At 45.5% G+C, this 25,238-nt stretch overlaps 1 protein-coding gene across 1 annotated transcript in view; it reads left to right on the top strand.

The window, feature by feature from the left end:
* CIB4 (calcium and integrin binding family member 4) overlaps positions 1 to 25,238 on the top strand; it is a 50,947-nt gene that overhangs the window by 18,049 nt on the left and 7,660 nt on the right. The window contains exon 4 of the mRNA XM_055327375.1: positions 20,509 to 20,650. Within this exon, the coding sequence (XP_055183350.1) occupies positions 20,509 to 20,650 (142 nt within the window). The remainder of the gene's footprint in view (positions 1 to 20,508; positions 20,651 to 25,238) is intronic.

The raw sequence follows: 25,238 nt of genomic DNA, 5'->3' as shown, positions 1-25,238 counted from the left end.
TGACAGATCACATGTGTGTTTTGTATGCCAGGGCAGCCTGTAGTGAGGTCCAGCATCTTGGACTCCTGTAGCAGGCCTGGAAACTCCCAGAACCTCAAGTCCCCAAGCCGTGGCCGCCCCTTAGGGCCCAGACTCCTGAGTGGGACAAATATTCCACTGAGAAAGAAGAGAGAACAAAGGGGCAATCCTGCCCTTCGAGCACCCCAGCCCAGCCTCCCAGGCTTCCACCCTGAGGCCCCACCTCATGGGCCATGAGGTCACTCTGAGCCTTTTATCTCATAGGAGAGAAGTAAGCTAGGCTCTCAAGCACCACCTCCCAAGATAAATATCCAGTGACCCCACCCCACCCCCCAGAGGAGCAGGAGACCCAGGGCTGCAGGCAGGGCCACTGTGGTACTTTCGGCAGAGTTCAGGCCAGCTGGCTACCCTGTCCCATCCTTCCCACCTGCCCTCAAATCTGTGCTGTGCCAGGCACTGTGCTGGGATGTCACGCATACACCATCTCATTTAATCCTCAGAGTAACCGGCGAGGAGGGAGTTACTGTCTCCACTCACAGCTGGGAAGCAGAGGAGCAAGCGGTCCATAGTCACACAGTCTCCACTGCCAGCACTGACTCCCCCCTCCTTCCAGGGGGAGGGTCCCGACTCCCCGAGGCAGAGGCAGAGCTGGGAGGGCAATTTGGCAGCTGGCTCACTCCCTGCATTTTCAAGCATCATTAGATCTTTTTCTGACAACTTCATCAGTTAGCAGGGCTCAGAATTGGCAAAAATCCGTATTTAGACATTCAGCCAAAGAATTAAGAAGTGGTTGGTTTCAGAAAAAGCTCAGTGATGTGGGAAGCCGGCTCTGCTGTGGGTGAGCAGTCAGCAAGAGAGAGCCGGCTCTGGCCCTCAGTGTGGGTCGCACAGCTGACACCAGTGGCCTGGAGTACAGGTGTCCCTGCTCACCCTGGGGCCTTGGTGTCCTTATCTTCCAAATGGGTGTGATTATGCCTCCCACACAAGTAGTTAAGAAAGCCTAGAAGGTGAGGAAGTTGACCCAAAGGCCCCTCGGGTCAACTTGGGCCTCAACTTTCTATCTGGACCCCAGGGTAAGGGATGGATGAGCGTGGCTCGCTAAGCTGGGGCTGTGGAGATGTGGCCATGGGCAGCCCCTTCCCTGGTGCATCGTGATGGGAAATACTGAAGGGCTGCCTCCGTACGCTGCCTCTGGAAGGGGGGTACATGAAGCACTCCCTACTACTCACCTGGGTGAGGTTTGTTCAACCCCTAGTCATCTGGGGGCATGGTCATCTGGAGGCATCCCAGGGGAGGTGTTCTGTTTTCATGTGAAGAGGGTAAACGTTCCCCTGCCACTTCATGCATCACATCTTTAGGGACTCTCTCACTAACCCTGGGAAGTAGCTATGACTCTTGTCTCCAGGTCAGACCTGCATCAAACCAGGAGTGTTGCCCTTGAGTCTTGCTCCCCTTGCCTCCTACCACACTTCTCACTTCTAGAAAGTATTTCTCACACAGCCAAAGCCACTTGGGCCTTTAATTGGCTCTGGCCCTGATTCATGATTTCTCCCAGAGGTCCCAAGAGCAGATGTATAACCCTTGAGAGCACTTGAGAGGCAGTTTGGCATTGCCGACCAGGCAGGCCTAGGTCTGAATGCTTTGGCAAGTCACTCAAACCCGCAGAGCCTCTCTTTCCTTACCTTCAAGATGGGAATGACAAATCACCTTCTCAGGGCCATGCCAGGGCCATGTCAGGATCCAGAGACAGCCCTCTCTAGGTGACGCATCATTGTACCACCTCTCTCTGTGTCAGGCACCTGTGAGTCAATACAGGAGTGGTCATAGGTGGAGGGGCTGTCTGGCAGCAGGGCCAGCTGGTGGCAGCAGGGCGAGGGCTGGGACTGGGTGACATGCAGGCACTCACTCCCCTGGGCTCTCTGAAACCATTCACAAAGTTGAGGTGAGAAGTGAATCCGGATTTCCTTCCAGAGGTGGATCGCCCTCCTCCCCCCTGCTGCAGATAACACTGATGGGACCGTTTTCAAAGTATCGCTTGTGCCCGAATTCCCTGGCAGCACCCAAGGGAACCAGCTGTGGAGGGCTTGGGGACATGTTTGTCCAGCACCCTGGTCCCAGTCCTGTGTCACAGAGTATCAGATAAACAAACCCAATCTCAGCTTTTCAAGAGTCCTGATCCCAAGGGCCCTTCTCAGCCGGCTAGCTGGAGGGTTTATTCCACTCATGTCTTTTCTGATAACTTCATTTGTGCCCCCAGAGACCTCAGACTTGTTTAAAAATAGAAAAGTAAACAACATTGTTCCTGAAGTGCCCCCCCCCCAACTTTGGGCCTCCTAATGAGGTGCTGGCTGGGCTGGCCGGGGCTCTGTTCCCAGGATTTTCGACCCTCTGCAGGCCTCGGGCCTGCTGCTGGCTTCCAACGGGACAAGATGCCCCACAGCTTCAGAGGGCTTCCCAGTGCCATAAGCCTCAGGGTGGAGGCTGGTGTTGTGCAGCCTGCCTGGAGCTGTAGGCCACCGTGGCTCCACGTGGCTGGGGTCGGGGACACATTCACCCAGGCGCAGAAGGACAGGTCGGGCCCAGCACAGGTCTAACCACAGAGTGACTTGTCCGGGAGCTTCCCCTCCTCTTAGCTCAGCCCCTAAGAAAGCCACAGGCTGCTCTGTGTGCCAGGCACTGGACCAGATCTCCAGGACTCCGCCCACGAGTCTCCCAGGCTGACAACCTGTTGTTCCAAGTCCTGGATGGGCGCTTGCAGTTTGCATAATTCTTTGGTTTTCCCCACCTGAACAGTGTACCTAAGGATAGCAGCCATGCTTACCTCGGAGGGGTTTTATGAAGACTGGATGAGAGGAGGGGACGTGAAGATGCTAAAATGCTCTGAAAAGGATCTCAGGCAGCCTTCATAGAGGAAGAGCTTCTGGAGGGAGAGAGTGGCTTCACCCCTCTGACCTCACAGTGGGGGCTTAAAGGTGGAGGGCAGCATCCCTGGATAGCTACCAGGCTGCTGGAGAGACCCCATACCCTACCATTAGGAAGGCAGCTAAGAAATGGGTATGTTCCACCTGAAGAGAGACTCAAGAGGACATAACCCTGTTTATGTATTTGCTGGCAGGTGGAGGAGCAATTGGATCAATTGGATCAAGTTAAAATTCCTAAACAAATAGCACTTTTAGAAGCCAGAGTAGGCTCATTCCGAGAGCAAGCTCCTTGTCCCTGGAGGTGTCCCAGAGCGAGCTGGCCAGAATGCAGTGGGAGCTTCAGGCAGTGGTCACCCACCTGCTCAGAACGCTGATGTAGAGACAATGGATGTCGTTCCATCCCGTGAATGTCCCTGAGTCCACTGCTCCAGCCAGGCCCTGGGAGAGAGGTCGCCCTCCTCTTTCTTTCTGCCTAAAGCCAGATGTCAGAGGCAAGTGCTACCAGCAGGCCAACCCAGTGTCGAGAGGAACTGAAGCCAATGTCTAGACCAAGACACCACTTCTCAGGTGGCACAGATTGGAGAAGGCAAGAGGCACCTCCTGCAACCTGCTCCCTGGCTCCTGCTGACCCAGAGCCGCTCCTTTGCCTGGTATCCCATGAGTGCCCACAGGACTCAAGTGTCCCCCCCATTTTCAGGAGGGCAGTCAGGGAGAACAGCTGGTGTGCAACTCTGGATCAGGGACCGGTCAGTCCCTTCTCTGCACAAGCAGTGGCCTGCCTGGCCAGTTGCTTCTTTCTCTATTCTGGGCAAAGGCCTCTGGGACTAGGGAGAAACCTGGAGGGGGCGCTTGAGGTGGCCCCACCTCTATCCACAGGTGCTCCCTCCTCAGAGAGGCCTCTGAGCCAGCAGGGACCCTAAGGGGTAAGGGAGGCTGGGAGCACCGTGCTCTCCCAAGCGTGCAAACCAAGAGAGTGGGGCACTATGACAAGAAAGCCAACAACATGGTTAAAATCTGGTTAAATTATCAGGAAAGATGCTCACTATCTGCTAGTTATCAACCTGTGGCTTTATTTTTTTTCTAAGATTTTATTTATTTATTCACGAGAGATACACACACACACACAGAGAGAGAGAGAGAGAGAGAGAGAGAGAAGCAGAGACACAGGCAGAGGGAGAAGCAGGCTCCATGCAGGAGCCCGACGTGGGACTCGATCCTGAGTCCCCAGGATCACGCCCTGGGCTGAAGGCGGCACTAAACTGCTGAGCCACCCGGGCTGCCCAACCTGTGGCTTTATACTTTAGAATGCATCTGGAAAAATGCAGACAGACACCAGGAGGTGAACTGCAGCCTTCTTCGACTGAACTTCCATTTCCATCCAAGCTTCCTAGCTGGCCTTCGCAGAAGAGCATCCATCGGCTCCTCACTGGGTTTGAGAGCCTAGTCCAGCTCCACCTGAGGCCTGGCCCTTACCCTGCAGAGAAGGAAGCAGAAAAGAGAAGCAAAAGCCCCTGCTTCCCACCGCCGCCACCACCCGCCCCTGAAGGAGAGTTTGTTTGCACTCTTGGCAAAACATCTCGGAAGCACATTTTTCTTTTTTAACTCACTTTTTATTTATTGTTAAAATGATATGTGGGCATTAAAATACATTTTCTAAACACTAATTCCTTAGCACCCACTCACCCTAATACGAGTTGTCATTTCTTTGTAACCTTCTCCCCCAGGACACACTTTGCTTTACATCACTGTAGACATACTGAGATACAATTTTATTTTGTGCTTTTTCCCCCATTAGGCATAAATGTGTTTTTCAGTGTTCTTGCATAGTCCGTGTCATTATCGTTTTAATGGTTGCATAATTGCATTGAGTTCTGATTTACCGAACCACCCTCTCATTGCAGGACATTACCATTGTTCCCAGTTTGGGATTTTTTTTTTCTTTTTGCTACTATAAATAATTTTGCAATAAACATCCTCATGTATTATTTTCCTCATTTTAGGAAATTATTTTCTTACTGTAGATTTCCAGGTTTCCCTTGGAGGCATGAGAGAGATAGGGCTGTCCACTTTGGGAATTTGAACTATGTAGCCATTAAAATGATAATTATACTGACTATGTAGCAACACGGAAAAACATTTATGCCTCAAGGGGGAAGAAAAAGCACAAAATAAATGTAAAACTTGGGCTCTTAAATATCATCCGCAAGCCGATGCTAAAAGATAGAGCCCTTGGGACTGCTCACCAAGTTGACATAAAGGTCACTTTGCATGTGGTTTTTCAATAGGCATGTGTTAGGGTCCCATCCATCGTCTGGGTCCTCCAGGAGGGTACTGTGTGAGCACCTCCCCAGATGTGCTGCGCGCCAGGGACACCCCCGCCCCGGTATTTCCTGCTTAGATGTGGCAGCCCTATCTCCAGGTCTCCTCCTCTTGTGCTGCTGTCCAGCTGGTGCCATTCTGAGGTCAGGAGATGCTGGGATGCAGATGCAGAGCTTCACCTGCCTGCTGTGACCCAGCATCAGGTCATCCTGCCACTCTCCCTGTCCCCACCCCCACCCCCAGCCCCTTATGCCAAGATTCCTAGGACATTTTTCACTTTTCCCCTTGATCTTTCTTGAGCCACCATTAGTACCAGTCATAGCACGTTGCTCAGAGCTCAGCCTGGACCTGCCTGAGGACCCAGGAGCATGACACCTCTGTGAACATTTTTCCCCCCATTTTGATGTAGCATCTCCCAGGGACACATTCCATTGAAAGAACTTGGGTTTGAGAGTCAGACAGACCTGGGATCACATTGCTGTTCCTCCTCTTATTTGATTAACTTCTTTAACCTCTCAGCTTCTGGGTTTTGTTTATCTATACAATGAACGTACTGATGTCTACAGTGCAGGTAGACATCCCCAGATTTTTTTTTTTGACATCCCCAGATTGTAAAGAATAGATGGGGTCACACGTGTGAGTGAGAATGACACAGCACGTGATATGCAGGAAATAGTTACTGAGCACCAGTTCCCTCTTGAGTCTGAGGAAAATGTGGGTGAGTCGAGGTGCCTGAAGTCTGGGTCCGTAGTAGGCACTTAATGAGTGCACAGGTAATGCTGACCTGCTGCTTGTCAGGCCCTAGGCAGTCAAGGGCAGCCTGCCATGGTGGGGACGATATTCCTATGATAATGGGGAAAGTGCAGGCAGGAAAAGAAGTTGGGAGCTTTGAAAGACCAATAATCCAACATATCAGGAACTGAAAGGATACAGGACCTTCGAGATGCTTCGTTTTGGACTTTGTGATGTTTAAAGAATCACTGAGCATCACAGAGGGAGAGTAGGCGCCCCTGGGCTGGGCGGCAGGGGTGGGGGGAGGGTTGCAAACCCCTTTCAGTTTATATCAGTTGATGCAAAGTGAGGGGCAAAATACAGCAACTGCTGTTGCTTAGATGTGTTGATAGAAGAGAAATTGTTGTCTTGAGCAAAGATATACATCCTACAGAGTTCACAGAGGAACATGTTCCCAGGGTGCCCTGGGGTGGGTGGCCCCCAACAGCTGCAAAGCAGCCCCAGCACTCCGAGAGCCCCTCCTGCTTACAGACAGGAAGGCTACTTATAAACAGCAGGCCGGAGCCAGGAGGGCTGAGGGGCAAAGCGCAGCCGGCCTTGCTGTGACAAGCAGGGGAGCTCGGCTCTGGGCAGACAGCTCCCCAAACTGTCCCGTGCCTGGGCTGCCCTGGGTGACCCCATCACATTCATCAGGCTTTCCTGCTTTGCACAAACTGCCCTTCAAGGACAGGTACAGACCACATTTTAAGAGATTTTTACATTGGCTCTTTGGAACTTTGCATTTTCCACAGAAAAACTCAAACTGTTGCTAGCTTCCCAGCCGGACGCCACAAGCTGACGCTGCCCCTCGCTCATTCGCTCACTCGCTCTGGTGCAACAGCATCAAAGTAGAGAAATCCATCCTGTTGCAGCAGGGGAGCCATAAGTACCTGGGGGCCTTTCTGTCCCCGGGAAAACCCCGCTGACTGGGCTGCAAGCCACCTTCCCTCCACTCTGATACCCCATAAGAGGACAGGGCCTCTGCCTCCATTCTTCTGTTTTTTTTGTTTTGTTTTGTTTTGTTTTTTTTTTTGGAGGGGGAGGGCTTGCAAGGGACAAGGAGGAAGCGCTCTGATGTCTCCCTATGTCCCTTCTACCTCCATCTCCTGCACATCTGCTTCGCTTCCTATTTACCCAGAAAAGCCTTGACCTCTTCACTAATTTCTTTTTTTTTTAAGATTTTTATTTATTCATGAGAGAGAGAGAGAGAGAGAGAGGCAGAGACACAGGCAGAGGGAGAAGCAGGCTCCATGCAGGGAGCCTGACATGGAACTCGATCCCTGGTCTCCAGGATCAGGCCCTGGGCCGAAGGTGGCGCTAAACCACTGAGCCACCAGGGCTGCCCTCTTCACTAATTTCCATTAAAACACCACTGCTGCCAACCACTGTATGGATTTTGGTCGGCACTGCAGAAGGGGTGGGTTAGTCCCGGGAAGGGTCCCATCTTGGGTCATTCGCATTCACTGCCTTTCCTCTCTCTTCCATCTGTCCCCTTTATGGTCCACAGCCCTGAAGACTTCTTGGGGCGCCCACTTCCCCCTCCTCCTTTCTCCATCCAGACTCCCTGAGTACAGGCATCTTCCCACTCGCAGGACCCACTGCCCCAGATGCCACCTGCTTTAGTATCAATAGCATTCCCCCCCTTGTTATCTTCAAAATTCAACAACACAGCAAAGCTACAGGATTGACCTAGAGAGCATTCGTTCAACACCAGCGCTTTATTTGGTACTCCGGCAGAAGTGGTTTTCATCAGAAGGTCTAAGGCAATAAATGGAAACATTTCTGAAATAAATCTGGCAGAAATTGGAAGAGGGAAGTGAGAGGGAAAGCAGTTGAAGGACATGTTTGCAGGAGAGACAGTTTGTCACAGGTGGAATTGACCGACCGTGTGCAGTGAGTTCAGACAAGGGAGGGCGGCCGTGGGTTGGGGGTGATGTCACCTGCCTGTGTCTGCGGGGCCTGAACACAGCCTGTGGGATGGACGGGGAGCAGAGGGAAGGAAAGGAAGCTTTGTGAGGTATCTGTGCAAAGCAAATGTTTGCCAGTTGGGCGTTTGCCCTGGGATGAGGCTGGAGGCTGCCTGTGCAGCTCACCGCTTCTCCATACAACCCCCTCCCCACCCATGCCCTTGTTTGGGTGCCATGCTGTGTCCTGGGGGAGATGCAGTGGGGGAGGGCACAGCATCTGATGTCATGTCTCTGCCATTGATTAGCACTGTGACTTTAACCTGCTCACTCAGTGGAGTTTAAGGATTGGCTGCATAAAAGCCCCCTGGGCAGCTTGTTAGAGATAAAGATTTTTGGGTCCTACCCCTACAGGAGCTGATTCAGAAAGCCTATGGTGGGGGTAACAAATGCGAATTTTGGTGAAAGGTCCTTGTGGGCTTCAGACACACAGCCAGTGGGTGTGTTAATATCTTTGTGAGGCTCTAGCCTCAGCCACCAAATGAAGTTATGTATCAGTTGGCCCTCAATGAGTCAGCCCCCTTCACACCCCTCTTCTCCCCAGACTGCTCCCCCTTGAGTCCCCTGGAGATTTCACACAGAGGTGATGCCTCTGGCAGCAGTCAGTAGTGACCCTGAGGAAATGTTGGGCCCTGGGCAGCCCCTGGAGCCAGAACTAACATTTCTACTCCCCCATTATCAGGTAGGGTGAGCTCCTAGCAAACAGATGCCCAGGTGACATCTTTGCTTGGGAGCTCAAAATGTATAGGCCCTCTCCCAGGGCCTGGGTGGGGGATGCTGATGCTGATGCAGGGGACTGTGAAGTTGGTATTTATATGGGCCTACGAGTAACAGGTGTTTGGCAAATATGATCTTGTTCAATCATGTAAAAGCCCATGAGAAAAATTATGATTCTGCCCATTTTACAGTTGGAAGATGGAGGGGCCCCATGGTCTGCCCAAGGTCCCACAGCTTGTTTTTGTTGTCAGTCTTGTTACGCAGGAACGTGAATATGGTTTGATGTGTTGTTGGGCATTCCAGAGTTGATCTTGAGCTGTTAAAAATGGGATGTACAAATGTGAATAACACTAATCTATAAAACGGCTAAGTTCATCTCTCCTGTAATAGGTGTTGGTAAACCAGTGAGGGAAAGCTGGTCTTTTGGGTTCCTTTTTTTTCCCGTTTCTTCTTATTTTTTTTCTTTTCTGCTTCAGCGAGTTGCACTTGAGACTGTATTAACTTCAAAAGCTGCAGATACCAAAATCTTGTAGATGTCAAGCAAAATTATTTTACTGGCTTTTAGAGGCAGTCTGACTCCAGAGCCTCTGTTCTTTCCATTCTTTACCTTGAGCCTCCCACAGCACAATTGCCAGGCCCCTGGGCTGCCCCCCAAAACAATGCAGTCCCCTGAGTTCCTCTGTGCTAGCCGGTAGCTCTTCTGGAAGTTTCCTCAGGGCAGTAGCAGGTACCTGTGGGCCTGAAATCTGGGGAGAGACTGGGCTAGTGGGTCTGAGCCAGGTTCAAGCCACGTGGTCCCATGGATGTTTAATAATATTTAACATTTTTACTGCCTTTCTCCCCTATTTGTTCCATTAGCGATCTGCCTCCAGCTGCCGGCAGGACACATCCTCAGCCTGTCCCTGCCAACCCATCTGTCACTAGGAGACAGCTCCCACACGGGCCTCTCTGTTTTTAGACTTCAGGAAGGTTGAACATCTAAAACACAGAGACTGTCCCTTTTTTATAAACAACTGGCCTGGCCAACTGAGGAGTGCATTCACCTAAGTGAATTTTTCATCCCTCATACTCCCTGTCCCCAACTCCCCTTAAATGGAAATGTCAGGCTTCTCTCTCCACCTGGCGAAGATCATACAGACCAATCTGCGCCTTCGAGAGGTTTGAGGGTCCACGTTAAGTCTCACTATTGCTCTCCTCCACATAACATTTTTATCTATCCAGCCAAAACCTGGACAGTCTGGAAGGGGGGAAGGGGCTGGAGGCCATGTGGTGAAGGAAGGGGGAGTCTTGCTGCCTGGCCTTGTTTCCTGGTTCCCTCTCCAGAGCATCTGCCAGAGTCCCACCACATCTTGCTCCCTGCCTGATCTGGCCTTGGCTCCTGCCCTGTCTGTCTCCTGGCTGGTTTCTCTTTCTGGGCTCTCTACCTCATAGCAACACTACCCCTCCAAGCCCTTGTCATTTTACTTTGCTTGTGCTTGATTCAGACCCCTCCTATTCCTGAAGATAATGATTTAAGTGCCTAGTTCAATCCCATAGAGGACAGAGGTGGCATCTCCATCATTTGGGGAGGGGGTCCCAGGAACTTGTTCAGTCCCTGGTATATAGTAACTCATCTTATGCATTTGCTACTTGCATCCCTGGCTGAGAGCCATATCCTTTGGCTTGGCTGGTTTGTTCTCTGAGGAACTGCTAAGTGTCAGGGGCATGGGACTCAGGCTAATGCCTCAAACCCTGCCTGCTTTGTGGGTGCAGTAAGAAATTCTTAGGAAAAAAATACCCAGTGGAGTCAAGAGTAACAGTACAGACAAGGCATTGAATTAGGAGTTAGTCTGCTCCTTCTCTGGATTTAGTTTCCTCTCTTTGTCAAATGGAGTGGTGATTATCTATCCAGTCACCTGCCTGTGAGATAGTCACAGCTCAAACCATAGGTTGCACACAATAGGTACTCACACATGCTGGGTTTGAGGTCTGACTATACAACTTTAACTCAATACTGCCACCTTCTGGCAGAGTTACTCTAGTGCTGAAGGGTGCAGGGGTTCAGACCCAGAACTAGAAATTCCTCCTGGGCAATGGGTCAAAGGAAGAAGTCTTCTGTGAAGACTTATCCATTCTCTGCTCAACCCAGAAGTTCCATCCACCTGTGGCTTCCAACCACTGCCCCTTGGTGACAAGCTCCTTCATGTCCTCAGAGGCCACTTCCTAGGGGCAAATAGCCCAGGCGCAGGGGGTTAGAATGGGCTCCACCTGATAGACCTGAAATTCCTGACATTCCTTTCTTCCAGTGATCAACTCCCATCTCTGGATAAAGGGCCTTATTTTTTCCATTTAAGTAAACATTTAAGTGTTTTCTTTTCTAATACAAGACTTAATGCTATTAATTTCCTGTAGACAGTGCCTGCACTGAATACCAGAAATTTTGATATATTGCATCTTCATTTTCATTTAGATCAAATTATTTTCTCATTTTCCTTGTGACTTTTTTGACTTTGAGGATCTTCAGGATACCTTTTTGTTACTGATTCCTAATTTAATTTCGTTGTAGTCAGAGAATATATTTTGTTTGATTTAAATCTTTTAAAATTTATGGAGACTTCCTTTATAACCTAAAATATGTTCTATCTTGGTAAATGTGCCAAGTGCACTCGAGAAAAATATGTATACTACTGTGTAAGGCTGAGTGCTCTACAAAATGTTGAGTAGGTTAAGTTGGTTGATAGTCTTCTATTTCCTTAACAATTTCTTATGTCTATTGTTCCACCGACTATCAAAAGAAGGATAGTGAAATTTCTAGCTATATATATGGATATATTTCCATATATGTATATGTATAGATTTGTCTCTTTGAAAAAATGAGAAAAAGTTCTTTCATATTTATTCACACATTTATCATTTCTGGTGTTCTTCATTCCTTTGTGTAGATCCGAGTTTCCTTCTGGTATTTTCCTTCTTCCTGAAGGACTTCCTTTCATCTTTGTGTAGCTCTGGTCTGTGGATGAATTCTCTCAGCTTTTGTTTGTCTGGGGAAAATAAGTCTTCTGCCTTTGAGTTTGAAGGATATTTTTGCTGGGTATAGAATAATAGGATGAGAGCCTTTTTGTCTTTCTCTCAGAGTTAAAGATACTGGTCTGTATCTTTTGGCTTGCTTAGTTTCATTTTTATCTTTGTTCTTCTATACGCATGTGTTTCACCCCATCAAAAATATTTTCCCCTTTATCACTGGTGTTTAGTGATCTGATTATGCTGTGCCATGGTGTGGTTTTCTTCAAGTTTCTTCTACCTGGGTTTTGTTGAGTTTCTTGAATTGATAGGAATATAGTTTTCCTCATCATGCTTTCCTCTACCTTCTAGAGCATATGTAGCATATTTATCATCTTCACATTTGTGTCTGCTTATTTTTTGGTGTCATTTCTGGATCTGTTTTTATTCGTTGTTTTTTCCTACAGGTTATGGGTCTTATTTTCCTTTTTTGCAGGACTGCTAACTTTTCATTGGCTGCTGAATATTGTAAAATGTATATCATTAGTTGCTTAATTTTGTTGTATTCATTTAAATGTTACTGAGTTTTGTTCTTGGATGCAGTTTTGTTCATTGATATGAGTCCAGTCGTTTCAAGGTTTGCTTTTAGGATTTATCAAGGCAAGTGATTCATATCTTTATTACATAACCACAGTACACTTGTTAAAACTAACAATAAATTAAAATTGGTGGGATACTACAAACTAAATAACAAATTTCATTTGGATTTTACCAGTTTTCTCATTTATATGCTTTATCTGTTCCAGTAGCCACTCTAGACTCTCACATTGCCTTAGTCTCCCCCAATTTGTGACAGTTTCTCACTTTTGTCTCTCTTTTTTTTTTTTCCAAAGCACTGGCCAGGTATTTTGTAGAACCTTCCTCAGTCTGGATCTGTCAGATGTGTTCTCTTGATTCAACTGAAGTTATAGATTAGTGCAATGAATACTGCAGAAGTGAAGTGCCCTTCTCATCATGTCATATCAGGGAATATGTGATATCAACCTGACCTATTACTGGTGATGTTAACCTTGATCACTTAACTAAGGTGGTTTTTCTGGATTTCTCCACTATAAAGTTACTTAGTAGATAGAGCTATAAAATATATGTATGTAAATTAACTCATATCTACTACACACTAGGATATTTATTTATTTATTTATATTTATACACAGATACCCATGAGTTTATACTGATGTCTCTGACTAATCTAGCACCACATCTAGACTTCTCCTCTTGCTTTTTTGTAACTTCTTCTTTGACAGTGGGAAACTTGTTCCTATTAGCTGTTGTTTATGTATCTATTCATTCAAACTCAGTATCCATGTAGTTTCAGAATCACTAACCCACATACACCCCTGTGAGAAACAAACTTGCTAGCTAGGGCACAGTGTTGGTTTATGGTTCTTTTTGTCTTTAGACTATGTACCTAGTCAAACCACCATTTCCCAAAGTTATTTGGTCAGCTCTTCTTTCCTAATTCCTTCCAGTAAGGTTTTGTCTTACGTTTGAAATACAGTTACTTTTATTTGTCATGGCCTCCATTTCATCCTAGGTTCACTAGCATCCTGGATCTTTAAAACTTTTTAAATTTCATATTTTCATCTTGTTAACTAACTAACTCACTGTAGGGTATTGTTCTCTGGGTTTAAACAAATGCACAGAGGTGTGGATCTGCCACCACAGTATCATCACACAAAACAGTTCCGTCACCCCAAAAATTTCCTGTGAGTCTTCTTTGTCAATTCCTTCCCCTCCCTAATCACTGACAACCACCTGTTTTCCATCCCTAGAGTTTTGCATTTTCCAGAATATCTTACAAATGGGTTCATATGTAGCCTTTTGGGTCTGACTTTTTTTCACTTGGCAAAACACATCTAAGAATTATCCACATTGTTGCATGAATCAATACTTTGTTCCTATTTATTGCTGAGAAGTATTCCAGTATATGGGTATACCAGAGTTTATTTATCCATTCACCTGTTGAAGTACATATTGATTGCCATGGCTTGCCTTTTCACTTTCTTAATGATGTCTTGTGGACAACATAAATTCTTAATTTTAATATACTCCAATTTATGGATTTTTCTCCCTCATGAACAATGCTTTTTTATATTGGTAAAGAATTTTTGCTTCAAGGTCATGAAGATGTTCTCGTATGTTTTTGTCTACAAGTTTTACTATTGGTTTTCCACATTAAATCTATGATCAATCTGGAATTGATTTTTGTGTACGGTGTGAGGTAGGAATCAATTCAACAACACTTATTGAAACGACCTTCCTTTCTCCTACTCCATTGCAATGTGATCTTTGTTATAAATCAAGTAGCCATAAACATGTGGGTCTGTTTCCTGAATTTTTCTTATGGTAGTTGGTCTATCTCTCCTTGCACCAGTACTTCTGATACTACTGTATCAATTACTAAAGCTATAGCAAGATCTTGATATCTAGTAGTGTAAGTGCTTCTGCCTTATTCATCTTCTTTAAAATTGTTTTGGCTATTCTTGACCCTTTGTATTTCTAATTCCCATATAAAGTTTAGAATCAGCTTGTTAATTTCTACAAAAAGATCAGCTGGAAGACTTCAACTAGAATTGTATTAACTCTGCAGATCAATTTGGAAAGAATCAACATCTTAATTCCAACTCATAAATATGGTATAACCCAGGGAAGTTTTTAAAGGCACTAAAACACAAATGATTTGTTATACCCTTCTCCCAACATATGGGGTCTGCTCACCCCATCTTGCAAAACTATGAGAGAAGTCTTTCAGGCAGCACTTTGCTCAATGAGAGTCTGTGTTAGTAACCTTATGCCTCCACTCAAGACCCAGAAGGGACTGACCTCTTATGTACCCCTCCCAGAAGACACCTCCATCTACTCCTTTCCTTGACAGGTGCCTTACATCTATTTAAAATTTTAAAAATAGGGATCCCTGGGTGGCGCAGCGGTTTGGCGCCTGCCTTTGGCCCAGGGCGCGATCCTGGAGACCCGGGATCGAATCCCACGTCGGGCTCTCCCTCTGCCTGTGTCTCTGCCTCTCTCTCTCTCTCTCTCTCTCTCTCTCTCTGTGTGTGTGTGACTATCATAAATAAATAAAAATTAAAAAAATAAAATAAAAATTTAAAAATATAAACATTAATTGCATACTTTTGGCAAGAGTTGGTAACAGACAAAGTGAACAATACAAAGCATTATTCAAAAACAACAAACACTAAAAATAGAGTTTGATTAGCAATGAGAAATTTTAAGTGAAATAATGCTGTTTGATCTTGTTTTAAAAAACAAGATCTTAAAAATCAAATTTCATCGGTGACGTCACTGTTGAATCACTAGCGTATTTTTGTGTGAATTTTTTCCAGCTACTGTAAAAAGCTTCCTTTGACTATGCACTAGTTGGAGAAATGGTGAGGAGATATTTTTAAGCTAAGTCCAAATATTTTCCCTCTGACTTTCATCTTCAAATCAAATCTCTTGTTCAATAACTTTGAGAAGATCTTTTAAAAAAATGTTAGTTTTTTGGCAGGGACTGCAATCTTTTTATTGTCAACAAACTGTAGTTTCTGTTTCCAAAAAAAATCCCCAGCATTTGGGGTTTATTTCCATCTTCTTTAGTGTTGTTATGCATAGATGGAGATTGCACCGAGTTACCTGTATAAATTTCTATACTGACATGTTTATATCCCTCGTTCAGAACGCCTTCACACTGGGGTGCGTGTTATTCTTGAAATGGAAGCATTGCTTCGTCAATTGTCATCTTCTTCCTCCTCTGGAGGATTGAAGGCTTCTAAATGAGTGTGAAATTTAATGCAGACTATAATTCTCTGGATAGGACCCAAAATTTATTGGTTCGGATTTCAGATTGTTGAAGTAATAGCAACACAAATCTGGAACACAATAAGCTGGAACTGTGATCACTCATGAGCCTTGCTCCCTCTCCTGCCCCTTCCCAGCTGTTCTGTCTGCCTGTGGCTGGGCTGGACTCAAGGACACTGGCTAAGCCTGCACTTAACTCAGGATGGAGAGCAGGGGGAGGCATGGAGGCAGCCTCTCCTGGGTCCTTTGAAACTATCCTTGCAGCCCCAGCAGCATCCCTTTGCACAGAGATGCATGTGTGCTAAGGACGCCTTGCCGCAGGGGAAATCTGTGCCCTGGGATCTCCCTCCAGGAAAAAATGAAGCAGCAAATCTGGGAGAGGGGGAAGCTGCCATTGCCAGAACAGAGACAGGCCAAAGACACCCTCCTGGCAGGTGCCTGCTAGGCCTCACAGAGGAAGCCACCAGCCACCCCTTCGCCCCCAGGGCCCAGAAACATCTCTGGTGATCCTGGGCCCTGCGTGTCCCTCCCTGCCACCTTAGGACTGGCCTCCCCTGCTCCTCACTCTGGACTGTCTGCCAATCCCAAGCCTGCTGCTTTCCTGCTGCCTTCACTTTTTCCTCTTGGCTTCTTCCTCACAGTATTTGCTCACATTGTGCTCTCCAGGGCTGCTCCCAGTCAGGACGACCACTACCTGCTAGAAGGCTAGTCCTGGAGCTCTCACAGGTAGGGGCCACGACTTTGACTTCAAGCTAGCCTCCGTTTTGGGACTTTGTGTCCAAAAAATTGTGGGTTTCTTTCCTTTTTTTTTTTTTTTTGAGATTTTATTTATTTATTTGACACACAGAGAGTGATGGAGAGAGTGAGCAAGAGAGAGAGAGCAAGCACGAGAGCAAGCACAAGCAGGGGGAGCAGCAGAGGGAGAAGGCTCTTGGCTGAGCAGGGAGTCCAATTCGGGACTCAATCCCAAGGCTCTAGGATCAAGACCTGAGCCAAAGGCAGATGCTTAACTGACTGAGCCACCCAGGCAACCTCCGCAACAAATATTTTTTTAACAATTTTTTTAAAATTGAAGTAAGAATTTTAAGAGGTTCCAGTTCCAAAGTTTTCTACACTTTAATGGTCACACATTCTGCTTCCATCACCACCTTTTCTTTTATGTTTATTTGCCACAAGGGACCATAGTGGAAATAGTGCCAGGCAGACTCAGGAGACCTGGGTTCTAGGCTGAGTGACTTTGGGCAAGTCACACCCCCCTCTCCGGGGCCTATTTCCACATCCCTGATTAATCTAGATCAGAGATCACCAGCCATCTTTGATCACGCTTCTCCAATGAAAAAAAATGGGAAGCCTGCACCCATAATACGCATATATTTAAACTCTGTACCTTTACTGACAATTTCAGTATGTTATGATATAAAGATGCAAAGTAAAACACTTTAAAGCTAAATATTACATAAACTAAATAAACATCACAAACACCTTAAAAATAGATTCCTCTTTCATTTATAGAAAAAATTTCTTCCTCTCACAATTGTATTGTTTGCTTATAATTAATGACAATAGTGTAAGGAAAAGCAGTGTTGTTAGATGTGCTTCATTATTTTTTAAAATCTTGCTTTAACACTTTGAGATCGAGCCATTCAGGGGTCTAGTTCTAGTTGAGTTTATTTTTAGTGGCTGTCATAGCTGGTACAAAGAGAAGAAATGTATCGTTGGCTGCGTGTATTAAATTATGTCACTCATTTTTAATCCCATCCACCAATTAAAGGCTTTTTATCGAAATGAAGCTCGTAGATGTCTATCTTTCCTTATGTCAGTCAGTGGCTCTTACAAGCTAATTGGAAAAACATTGCATTTTATATTTTTAACAAATGGACTCAAAATCCACTGACACTCTCCATTTGGATGACTTTCAAACAGATTTTTAAAATCTGTTTCTAATATTTTCAAGTATGCAGATAGAAGCATTATTTTAGGTGACTCCACATGTTTTCAACAACAAAAATCTGATGTTCAAAATATTCTCTCCAAAGCAGGAGTTCTTTGGAAAAGCAAGTGCTTTTCCCACTCCTTGCTAAAATGAGTCACCTCTACCTCGAAGAGTCAGAAGAATTCGAGTTCATTTTTCAATGGATATCTGCCAACAGTCACTTGTCATCATAAAATGCTCAGCAAATTTGGAACGTTTGTCTTTTTGTACAAGAAACACATATAATTCCTCTTAAAGTTTGATGGCTATTTTAAGTACTCTGCCAAGAGATAACTAGCAAATCTCTCTGTGGTTCAAAGGTTTTCAAAGTCACTTCCCTTCTGGTTACAAATCATTGTATATGTTTTGCTATGCTTTAAACTCTTTTTTTTTTTTTTTAACTAACCACCAATGCACCCTGTCGCACTTTGTGTACTTCTGGACTTAACCTTTTTCACTGTAGTAACCTACAGGAAGTTTTGTGGGCAATGGGTTTCAGATGTATGGCCATCCCTGCACCCTTACCCAGAATCCTTTTCATCATGGAGCAGCCACTTCATCAGTGATTATTCCCAGGCAGTTTCTCCCATAACTGGTGTTTTCATTAAAGAAGTAATGTACTGTTCAGTCAATATCGCCTCTTTCCATTAGTTGCTCACAGAAATGTGGTTCTTCATGTATTTTATTATCGAAACAGAATCTAGGAAAACCATGTTAGAATAATCTGCACTTTTCTTCAACTATTTAGCAAACTTTCCACAGTGTGAAATTTGTTCTCATGCTTATTTCTCTACATCTTCCCCAAATATTTTCCCCACCTCTTCCAACAGTTTCTGTGGTCACTACATTGTGTTCTATGCACTATTCTTGCTACCACTGGCTACCGCTCCAACTGCCTGCTTCCCAATCTTTATAACACGAGGGCTGTGTGTGCGTGTGGGTATAGATAACAGAGTCACATGACAGGGGCCTGAGAGAGAGTGATTGGCTTTCTGGCAACCATCCCATCTCCCCCATCACTCCCAGCAAAGCCAGGTGTGAAGGTGGGCCCCCAGGGAAGGGAAGATTGGTATCTCATTCCCTGGTTGGATATAGGCTCACTGCTTGCTGGTCTGGCTTGCCTCTGTCTGACCACAGGAAATGAGCATTGAAGCCAGGACTTCAGTTATGTCTGACTAGATTCTCACCATTTCTGTGAATAAATAGAGAAGAAATTGTATTTTTAAGTAGCAAAGGTTTTGCCCTGGCATTTTCCGGTCGATCACCTGCTCTTGCATCATAAGCATTATCTGCAATCGTTGTTTCTTTACAGGAATCTTGTTAAACCACCATTTGGGAGAGTTAATTGAGTTAAAATTTGGCAATGTAATTTGTGAAGCCACTTAGCTAGGTACACGTGACCTGGAACACATCACAGTAGATAGCCCTTATTTTCATTCATTTGAGGTCATCACCATAAACTTCTCAGGGGGTGGGGGTGTTGAGGTGAAAGGGGGGAGAAGCAGACATTGCAGGAGGTTCTAGCAAGGCAGCTCAGATTCTCCAGGATCCTGGCCACTTCTGGGACATATATATGTATATATATGTGAGACTAACTCTGTCACCTCAGGACCTTATTTACAATGTAGATTCCTAGGCGTATTAGTTTGCTAAGGCTGCTCTGACAAAGTACCACAATTATGTGGCTTAACTGACAGAAATGTATTGTCTTACAGTTCTAAAGTTTAGAAAGCTGAGATCAAGGTGTCAGCAGGATTGGTTTCTTCAGAGGACTGTGAGGAAGAATCCGTTCCATGCCTCTCTCCTTATTTCTGGTAGCATGCTGGCGATCTCCAGCATTCCTTGGCTTTTGATGCCTCACCCCAATCTCTGCCTTCATCTGCACATGGTGTTCTCCTCAAGTGTGTGTCTGTGTGTCCAAGTTTCCTCTTTTCATAAGGACACAAGTCATATTGGTTTAGGGGCCCATCCTACTTCCTATGCCCTCATCTTTAATTATATCTTTAAGACCCTGTTTCCAAATGAGGTGACATTCTGGGGCACTAGGGGTTAAGACTTCAACATACAAATTTGGGGGAAGACACAATTTATCCCTAATGCTGGGCTACACCCCAGCCCTTCTAAAAAGGATGTCTCAGGGTGGGAGCTCACAGTTCATGTTCTTAACAAGGACCTTAGGGACCTTACTTGCTCACTAAAGCTTGAGAAGTACATGGCCATCCTAGGTGACAGGATTTTCTCTCTCCCACCTCAAATACATAGGAGTACTAAAAACTAAACTGTAGATTTTAATATATAGCTTAGTTCAAAAGAAATGAAGAAAAAATTTTCATGTGCCATAAATGGAGAGATCAAAACCAGAGGACTAAGCATTGACTATTGCTTAGGAAAACCCTAAGGAGTGTTAGACAAGGATACAGGCCCCTAGAGGCAGGGGGTGGGGGTAGGGGGTTATGGCTGGGGCTCAAATACCCTTGAGGGAGTTAATAGATCCTCTGCTTGAAGCAGAGAAACTAGTCCTTTTGCATGAAGCCTGGAACCTTGAAAAGGTACCTTGTCAGTGAGAATCAGTGAAAGGGGGACTAGAAAAATCATCCAGAGGTGATTTAACTAATTAAAAATTGGGCAGATTGGCCATTCAGATCTACTACGTGAACCCACAGCATTAAATAGCTTTCTTAGCTGAGGTGCATCTAAAGTCAAAGAATTTGGGTTGGTTGAGGGAAGGGATCAGGGTCATCCTGGAATACTACAGCAAAGTTGGGATCTGATAAAGCCTGCTAGCAAGCAAGGAAGAGTTTAGAACAGGCAGGGCTGGACCCCTGAGCAACTGGAGGAAAGGAGTCCTAGTAGATGGGAATGAATTAGACATACAGAAAGCAGAGGAGGGTGCAAAGAGGAATTTGCTGTGCTTCTGGTAGATATGTGAAGGCCAGGGAGGCATGAACCTGACATTCATAGGCCTCCTCCCTCCCCTCCTCCTCTCCCGCAGGTCAACCCTTTTCGAGACCGAATCTGCAAAGTGTTCTCCCACAACAATGTGTTCTCCTTTGAGGATGTGCTGGGCATGGCATCTGTGTTCAGTGAGCAGGCCTGCCCCAGCCTGAAGATCGAGTATGCCTTTCGCATCTATGGTGGGTGACTGAGTGGTGGGGGCAGGTAGGGGGAAGTGCCATAGAGTAAATACCAACCTGGAATCCGTCAATATCAATTCATTGGTGGGATGATGTGCATTGGGATTCACTTGGTGTTTATGGGTATTATCCTGTTTCTTGAGTTCTATAGATTTTTTTAAAAATGGTGGTGACTACTACTTCAATGGATAGATGCCCTTCCCTCCATGCCATCAGAGGCAAATGAAGTCATTGGTGTTGTGTTTTGTGGTAGTGTAGGCAGGCCAGAGGGAGTGATAAAGAGAGAGAGAGTGAGGGCTACATATGGATATGAAGGAACTATGCTTGTTTTTCAGAAATTCAGAAATTTGAACACCACAACTAGCTCAACCACTAAATGGCTGAGAAACTTGGGCAAATCATTTCATCTTTCTGGGCCTCAGTTTCATCATGTTTAAAATGAGATGTTTGAGAGAGATCATCTCTGAGGTCCCATGATGTCTTTTGGTCTCTAGTTTTATCTGGGGTACCCATAAGACACTGCTAAAGTTCTGCTTTTCAGTAGACTCATGTCCCCCTTAGCACAGCGAGATGCCTGGAATCCTCAAAAGAAATTAAAAGGAAAGAAACAAAGAGATCTTGAGGAGTCTTCAAACAGACCATGTATAAGCCTTTAAGCTCATTGTGACAATTCCTAGGCCCCAAAGGACTTCTACATTCAGGCTGGCATAGTTTGGCATATCATGTGCTTTCCTTTCCTGCCAGGTCCTCCCTGTCTCCACACAGTGGACACCATCTTATTTTTGCTTCACCCCAGTGGACCTGGATAAAATGGAGTGGAGGAGTTTTAAGCCTGATGGACCTCTGAGGGCTCAGTTTTCTCATCTGTAAACAAGACTTAATGATATTTTTGTAAGCCCTATGGTTTTAGGCTTAGTATCCAGTAAATGCAAATGAAATCACAGATTCTCCTGCTGAGAATAGCTGAGTACCATACTAAATATCATGCAATAGTTCCTATCATACAGTCACTTCCACAGATAGCAACTATAAACTCAAATATATACATATATATACATATATAGTGTATATATTATACATATATATAAATCAACTATCTGATGGCACTAGAAAGCTACCAGAAGCAGAGAATTGACTCTTGGAAGAAGGAAATGGTACTGGATGGTCCTCTTCCCCTTAAAAAACTTATTTAGCCCAAAGTTGGACTTCGGTGAGGGGCACCAAACAAGACTGGTAGAAAACTTGAACTCTTTCTGACTTGAAGAATCAGAGAGTTTGGGGCAATTTCCTCCTGAAAAGTAAAAGCAAGGGAGAGTCCATGAAAGAAAGCCAGACAAGGGAGCCCAACATCTGTGTATGAACTATGCCCAGATGTCTTTCTGACCTCTAAACCATATATACAAGGGCTAACTCAAGGCAGCTCAGGTAAGGATAACAACTGAGATTTGAGCAGCCACTGCATTTTAATAAGGTTTCTCTGTGACAGGGTTTGCAGTTTAAGTCGAATCAATTGCCTGATTGAATTAAAAAAAAAAGCACTCTTTGGAGGAATATAACAGAATCCAGAGTTTTAACAATAAACCATTTATAATGTCTAAGATACAATCCAAAATTATCAAAACACAAAAACTTTAGAAAACCAGAAATTCCCAAGGTACAATCCAAAATTATTCAATATACAATTTAAAAAATAAAAATTTTTATGGTCTTAAGAATGGAGCCTGATTCTGACATGACTCAAATGTTGGAATTAGCTGATAAGTATCTTAAAACAGCTACGAAACCTTGGCCAGTAATGTGAAAGAAATTCATAATGAAAGAAATCGTAGAAGTTCTCAGCCAAGAAATAGAGCCTATAAGAAAGAATCAAGTGGAAAATAAAATATCTAAAATAAAAATTCACTGGATGGGCTTAACAAAAGAATTGAGATGACAGAGGAAAGAGTCAGAAACCTGAAGATAGTTCAATAGAAATAATTTCATCTGAAGAACAGAAGGAAAATACATTGAGAAAAAAAAGAGCAAACCATGTCTTCCAGGGACACAAAAGACAAGATAAAGTTCTAATGCATGTTCAGTTGGAGTCTCAGAAGGAGAGAATTAATGGGGAAGAAAGGATATTTGAAGAAGTAATGGCCCCACATGTCCTAAGTTTGATGCAAGACATACATTTACAGTGAACTTTAAGCAGGGTTAAGTACAAATGAAATTACATACCCCAATTTAGTTGGTTTAGTGGTCCCCAGCTGTTTGTTAGTATTCCTCCTTCCTTACCCCAGGTACTTCTGGGGATCCCCAAGGGTTACAGCCCACCAGCTGCCACCCTCTCTATCAGGACTTGTGCTGCAGAGCACTTGCCATGCTGTCTCTAGCCATTTCTGCCTCCTGTCAGTACTCTCCTGGATGGGCAGCTCTTCCCGATGCAGAGTGCTGGCCCGGGCTTAGTGTTCTCATCTTAGCCAAGAGTCTCCATGTTGCAAGCAACAGGGACTTACCTGTGTAAAAGGCAACAGATGAAGAACTGCAGTATATTCATTTTCCATTGCTGCATGATAAATCACCACAAACCTAGTGGATTTAGATGACACATTTAAAATCTCATGGTTTCCGTGGGCTAGGAGTCTGGCATGGCTTATTTGTGTCCTCTTCTAGGATTTCTTGGGGCTACAATCAAGGCTCTGTCTGGGCTGCATTGGACTGGGGAGGAATCCACTTACAAGCCCACTCTTGTTGTTGGCAAGTGCATTTCCTTGTGTCTCTGGAGCTTAGAGCCCTGGTTTCCTGCTGACTATCTGCTGGAGGCTGCTCTCAGTGTCCAGAGGCTGTCATGTGCTCCTTGCTGCATGGGTCTCCCCTGATATGGCCACTTGCTTCTTCAAAGACAGCTAGAGAGTCTCTTGAGCCCATATGCTGGTAAGATAGTCTCATACAGTATAATCACAGAAGTAACATCCCTTCACTGTTGCCAGATTATGTTGGTTAGATGTAAGTCACAGTTCTGTTCCATACTAAAGGGACATGGGAATTACATACCTATAAACACCAAGAGGCAGGTCATGGGGGGAGGAGGGCTTGGAGTCTGTCTATCACTAGCAGCATGGAACCCATGCTGGAACTGAAGCAGCCTCCCAAGGACACAGCTGGCAAGTGGTCAGAAAGTGAGGCAGCTACTGTATTCTTTTCTCTCTATGGCTGCCAGGTCTCTCATCTCTGCTTCTTCCTCTGCAGACTTTTACGCTTCTGTGACTATTGGGCCAAAGATGAATACCCTGATCCCCCATTTTCTCAGGAGATGCTGATGGCTCAGCCAAACCAATGATCTTGCTACTCCCGGGCTTGAGTAAACAGCCTTGTCCAATCAAGTGCAGCCAAAAAGATGCAGAGTCACATAAACAAACACAGCTCCTGGGGCCTACTGCTAGGGGTGGGGACGCTTCTCAGCGATGGTAAAGTGTAAGCTGAGCAGATGTTCCCAAAGATGTCTGCCTCAGCTGTCTTTCCATGGTTTCCAGAGCTAAGCAAACAAAAACACCCAAACCTTCAGGGAGCTACAAGAACAGCAGGTTCTCTTCAGGCTTCGAGGCACAGGAGCTAAATAGTGTTCAGCTTAGAAGGGGGTGGGGGGAATGCCCTCACTTCCAAGAGGTCAGGTTCAGTGCCTCAGGTCAGATCGTGGACCAGACACCACCTGCCCCCCACGCTGTCCCTGTGTCCTCCTCCAGCCCCTCTCTCCAGGCCCTCTTGATGGGTTTCCTTCCTCCTTGAGCTCAAGTACAAAAACAAAAAGCGCAAAGTCTTCATGCAAATCAGCTGTGCAAATACATGCCTGGGGACTCATAAACTCCAAGGCTTCATCAGATATACCCAGACAAATCTGAATTCTCTTTGGGCTCAGAAGATTTGTTGCCTTACAGAGCTGTCAGCAGGATTAGAGATGAGACACGTGAATCTCTGAGCCCAGTGCTTGGTTCGTGGTAGCTGCTCAGTAAATCGAGGCGGTAAGGGTAGCAGTGAAGGCAGAAGAAGAGGGAAAAAAAGGAAAAGGAGAGGTGGTAATGGCCCCAGTGATCCTTCTCAGCTGAAGTCCAGAGGCTTAACTCAATGCTCTAAGGCTTTGGTCCCCCACACGGGGCCCCTCCACCAGGCACAGCAACACCGGCAGGAAGCCCGTTGCAAACACAGAATCTCCGGCCCCACTGCACACTCGCTGAATCAGAGCCCACATTTGAACAAGACCTTCAGCTGCTTCCTTCACATCTTAAAGTTTAGGAAACGCTGCTCTAACTCATTGGTTCTCAAATGTGACTGCACACTGCAATCATCTGGGGACTTACGACCCACGGCTACTAGGGCCCCAGCTGCAAAGATCTGATGTAAGGATGTTGGTATGCCTGGTGGGTGGGCTTTCTAAAAGCTCCCTGGGTAAGTCAAAGTGCAGCAGATTTTCAGAGCTACTATATCAGTTAGGCTTGCATTCAGTTATACATAAGAGCGACCATGTTTAAAAAAAAAAAAAAAAAGCCTGGGATTAGGCTGTCCAGAGGCAGGGGTAAGTAACAGAGGGCCTGGCTCCTTCAAGCCCCCAGTC

The sequence above is a fragment of the Nyctereutes procyonoides genome, unplaced genomic scaffold (assembly GCF_905146905.1).
Source record: "Nyctereutes procyonoides isolate TBG_1078 unplaced genomic scaffold, NYPRO_anot_genome, whole genome shotgun sequence".
Classification (NCBI taxonomy): Eukaryota; Metazoa; Chordata; class Mammalia; order Carnivora; family Canidae; genus Nyctereutes; species Nyctereutes procyonoides.
This window is presented reverse-complemented; position numbering and strand designations above follow the sequence as displayed.